Genomic DNA, 4,933 nt, shown 5'->3' on the forward strand with positions numbered 1-4,933 from the left:
CATAAATAAAATAAATTAAAAAAAAATAATAATAATACTAATAAACTCCCTACATAAAGAGTGGTCTTCAGGACTCAGAAAAGAAGGGACTTCTTTTTTGCATGGTACTGTGGATTTAACCCAGGGCCTTCACAGAGTTACATCCCCAGCACGTATGTTATTTTTTATTTATTTTTTAGCGGAACCGGGGATTGAAATCAGGCCTTTGCGCTTGCCAGGCAAGTGCTTATTCTATTGAGCCATCTCCCTGGCCCTATTTTTTATGGCACCAGGGATCAAACTCAGGATCTGCGCTTGCTAGGCAAGCACTTATTCCACTGAGCTATCTTCTTGGCCCTAGTATTTTATTTTTTATTTTGAGACAGAATTCTGTTTATTGTTTTTGTTCTAGGAATCAAACTCAAGACCTTTGTACTTGGCACTGTACCACTGAGCTATATCCACAGTCCCCAAATTATCTTTGAAATCTCTTTCTTTTTAAAAATGTTTAGCACCAAATTATTCTAGAAATTATTTGCTCTTTAGTCTTTCCCCATTTTTTTTCTAAATTTTATTTTATTTAAAAAGTATTTATTTATTATTTATTTATTTAGTGTGTGTGCGGCCAGCTGAGCCCACCAAGGGCAGGGCTGGCTGGCATGTGGTGCTCGGGGATTGAACCAAGGTCCCTGTGTTTTGCTTAGCTTAGCTTGTACTAAGTAGGTGCTTTAGACCACTGAGCCATCTCACCAGCCCCAACATTTTTTTTTTTGCGGAACTGGGGACTGAACTCAGGCCCCTGTGCTTGCTAGACAAGTACTTATTCTACTGAGCTCTCTCCCTAGCTCCATCTTTCCCCATTTCAATGCCCCGCCTGGACAATACAAACAATTGAGAGGTGGCGAGAGCTGTACTTCAGTGCTTTATACATGATCACCTACCTCCCAGACTAGTACACATTTGTTAGTTTTCTTCACAGCTTCCTCATCAGATTCCTCATCATCTGGAAAAGATAATATAGCTAAATTTTCAGAGAAGAAACTATAGATCTAGGTTCTAAACAAATAGTAATCAAGTCTACCCAAATTCTTGTAAATATTATTACCTTTTCCCATGTGTTGGAATATGTTTTTTTTCCTGTTAATCTTTATTTTCCCCATATTAGACTGGAAGCTCCAAATAGGCAGGGACATTAATTCAACAAACATTTACTGAGCACCTACTATGAGTCAGGAGCTATGCTAGATACTGAGAATAAGGAAATAAAAGACAAGCAGTCAATAATAAAAACTTTTTCTTAAGCACCTGGGAGCCAGGCTTCACATGCTAACATAAGAGTATTTTAAAGTACTTTTTAGCCTAATGGAGGAGGGGAAAAAAAAATAATTTTTTTTTTTGCCATTGTGGACTGAACTCAGGGTCTAGTGCACTGCTAGGCAAGCAAGCTCTTTGAGCTATATCCTTTTGAGAGAGGGTCTCAATGAATTGCCCAAGATGACTTTTGTGTGTGTGTGTGTGTGTGTGTGTGGAACTGGAGATTGAACTCAGGCCCTTCCGCTTGCCAGGCAAGCACTTATTCTACTGAGCTACCTCCCTGGCCCCCAAGCTGACTTTAAACTTGCAGTATGCTAGCCTGATTCTCCACCTAAGCCTCCCAAGTAGCTAGGATTACAGTAGCGTGGTAGCATATGACCCACTGAAAATGTTTTAATGCTTACAAAAGAAAGTATATTAAGTACCCTGACAACAAAAGTATGACAAAAAGACCACGATGAACTTTTTAAAATGGCTCTCTACCAGGCAGAGCAGTACATCTGTATGGTTGCAGGTTACTTGCTATTTTGGGGGTGTTTTTTTGACACAAGGTCTTCACATGTGGTTCAGGCTGGCCTCAAGCAGCAATCCTCTTGCCTTAGCCTCCTGAGTGCTAGGATTACTGGTGTGTGCTACCATGCCTGGCTAGCTCCAAGCATTGCAGTTACAGGGCTGTCACCCTGACTAGCAGTCTCAACTGAGGAATAAAGGTAGGGCTTCTGAAGCCTAAGAGTTGGAGATGAGCCTGGGCAATATACCAATACCTTATCTCAAAAACAAAGCAAAAAACTCAGAAGGAATAAGCAATGCTTTTTGCAGATGTTAAATGCAAACCTAATCTTTAAAGATAGGAATAACAAATATCAACAAAACTATGATGGCCAGAAAAATGTCATATAAGAGACTGAGGCTAGAATATATCAAGTTTGTTGTTGTTGTTTTTAAATGTGTTTGGTACAGGGTTTCACTAGATAGCTTAGATTCATAGTGATCCTCCTGCTGCTTACAGCCTCCTTCGTGCTAAGATTATGTGTGTGCAACCACACCCAGTCTCAGTGCACCCTGGGGTGGGGCGGGCACAGCACTACATGTGGTACTGGGGGTTGAACCCCCAGTCCCTGTGCTTGCCTAAGCAGGTACTTAGTCCACTGAGCTATCTTGCCGACCTCGAAGATATCAAGTTTAAGGGTCAGCATGGACACTGTAGCAAGACCTTGCCTCAAAATAAAATAGACATGTAGGTCAATAGTAAAGTGCTTACCTAACATGAAGCTCTAGGTTTGATCCTTAGCACCACAAAAAAGAGACAGAGAATTGAGCTAAACAATTTTTTTTTGTAGGGCTAGGAATTAAACCTGGGATCTTTCATGTGTTATGACTGGTAGGAACTTCTCTACCAGTCATAACCCCATCTTGCAAAGTCTACAAAGTACTTTTTTCTTGATCAAAGAAGAAAGTTTTTTAATCTGAGAATCTTTGTCTTTAATCCTTAAAAAAAAATTAAATAAGGGCTGGCCAAAAAGCTCAGCAGACTAATATGCCTGTTTAGACAGCTACAGGGACCTGGGTTCAATCCCTGGCATGCCATGCCAGCCCTGGCCCCACCTCCTGGGGTGCACTGAAACACCTGAGATGGGGCATGGTGGCAGGCAAAAATTTAAACAAATAATTATATGACAACCAGGGATTTAGCTCAGCGGTAGAGGTGTCTGCCTTGCAAGTGCAAAGTCCCAAATTCAATCCCTGGTACCACAAAAACAAAAAAAGATATACTGTACATATGAATGCACAACGTGCTCAATTTTCACAAATGTACTCATATAACTAGTATTCAGATCCATGACAGAAAGTGAGAACAGCCAATAGAAAAATAATTTGCTTTTCCTGTTTTGGAGATAGGGTCTCTCTTTGAAGCCTATGCTGACCTCAAACTCAGTGATCCTCTTGCCTCAGCCTTCTCAGTGCTGGGATTACAGGCACGTGCCATCACATTTGGCTCAAAAAAATAATTTTAACACTGATGCATATGATTGTGTAATACTGCATAAATACCTAGCAGGGTCACCATCTGAATGGGGTTTCCTAAAGTTCTTAAACTCTACTTAGTGTTAGCAGAAGTGTCACAAGAAAGGGGTAACATGAATGGATAAAGGCACTATCCCCACCTCCCACAGCCCTCCCACTTATTCCCCTCTAACCCCCATTCACCATCTCCCTTCGTGTTAGATGTCTGTTCGTCCCACTTTATCCGATGCAGCATAAGACGCTTAAATTTCTTCTGGGCCTTGGGGCCTGGAAACAGAGAAGGAGAATTTTGCCACAGCTCTAGAAGATATTGGGGTAGAAAGGACCTCTGAGTTTATCTAATGATCAGACAGTGTGGCAGTTGAAGCAATCCCAGGAACCACTTTTGTGGCCTTTTACTCTAACAAATACATAACAGAGCCCAAGATATTATATGTTATCTAAGTACTGCTCTGAAATATACTCTATATACCCTTCTCCCCATGATGCAAATCACTAAGCTTAGGGTTGTCTGGGGGCAGTCTCCCTGAACATCTTCAGACTCACCCCCTTCCACTACTACCACGTTGACATCCTTGTGCAGTACCACCACCCCTGTCAGGTACAGCTGCCCAGCATTGGCCTCAATCTTGAACTTCTTGGCTGGGTTGCTCAAATTTCGAACTCTAGAGAAGGGAAAGTTTAGTTATGTCTTCAATTTTAGCATTAGCAGCTGTCTGAAAAGAGTAGCAACTAAACAGATGAATCCAAAATGATTTTCTCCCTAAAAACAAAGGCCCTCTGAAAGCAAACAAGTCTATTTCCAGGATTTCAATCTTTCCTCAAAGTGTAGTAGTATATATCTTACATCAAATAGTAGGTAATCAAAATTTATTAAGAATGAGACAGGTATTTATTATCATCTCAAAGTACTTATAAGCTCACTGTTCCTGACCCACAAACTTTGCTTTGTAGAAGTCTACAATGTCATTACTATGTATGCATGAACATTTTCTAGAGAAAAAAAAACTATTACTTGGAATTACGCATAGTGTCCTAAAAGATCAGTGAACAGGAAGGGGACCCTTGGTAAGTACCCTTCTATAGTGTTAGCATTTTTTGTTTTGTTTTGATATAAAGAATCAAACTCAGGGCCTCTGCTTGCCAGGCACATGTCCTTATGAGCTACATCTCTGGCCCAAAGTTTTAAATTTCAATAAGCATTCACTACTTTTGTAGTCACGTACTACTTTTATGAACGAGTTAGCAGAAATAAGCAATTTAAAAAAGATATTCAACCGAAAGGAATAAAAATGAAAACATTAAACCAACACAAAAGTTGAAAGACATTTATAATGTAGAAACACATTTTGGAGCAAGAATAAAAAGATTGGGCCGGCCAGACAGATCAGAAGACTAAAGCGCCTGCTTAGGCGGAGCGCAGTGGCTGGCGTTCAATCCTTGGGTGTGCTGTGTTGGCCCCTGCCCCTGGGGTGCTGAGAGGGTGACTAAGACTGGGCGTGGTGGCACATGCCTGTAATCCCAGCGCTTGGGAGGCTGAAAACAGGAGGATCACTACCAGTCCAATCTGCATGGTGAAACCCTGTACCAAATGCATTAAAAAAAAAAAAAAAAA

The 4,933-nt window shown here is 40.8% G+C and overlaps 1 protein-coding gene across 7 annotated transcripts in view; it reads right to left on the reverse strand.

Annotated features, from left to right (window-relative positions):
• Prpf3 (pre-mRNA processing factor 3) overlaps nucleotides 1-4,933 on the reverse strand; it is a 30,223-nt gene that overhangs the window by 2,781 nt on the left and 22,509 nt on the right. For 4 of the 7 annotated variants that reach the window (XM_004632397.2, XM_023716505.1, XM_023716502.1 and 1 more), the window contains 3 exons: nucleotides 3,865-3,983; nucleotides 3,502-3,585; nucleotides 921-982 (listed from right to left, as the gene is read on the reverse strand). In XM_004632397.2, coding sequence (XP_004632454.1) covers nucleotides 921-982; nucleotides 3,502-3,585; nucleotides 3,865-3,983 — 265 coding nt within the window. Of the gene's footprint in view, nucleotides 1-920; nucleotides 983-1,084; nucleotides 1,228-3,501; nucleotides 3,586-3,864; nucleotides 3,984-4,933 lie in introns of those variants that run through there. The other 3 variants (XR_002821344.1, XR_002821346.1, XR_002821345.1) reach the window with 3 other exon arrangements.

This window comes from Octodon degus, unplaced genomic scaffold, assembly GCF_000260255.1.
Source record: "Octodon degus isolate 3935 unplaced genomic scaffold, OctDeg1.0 scaffold00048, whole genome shotgun sequence".
In the NCBI taxonomy this organism is placed as follows: Eukaryota; Metazoa; Chordata; class Mammalia; order Rodentia; family Octodontidae; genus Octodon; species Octodon degus.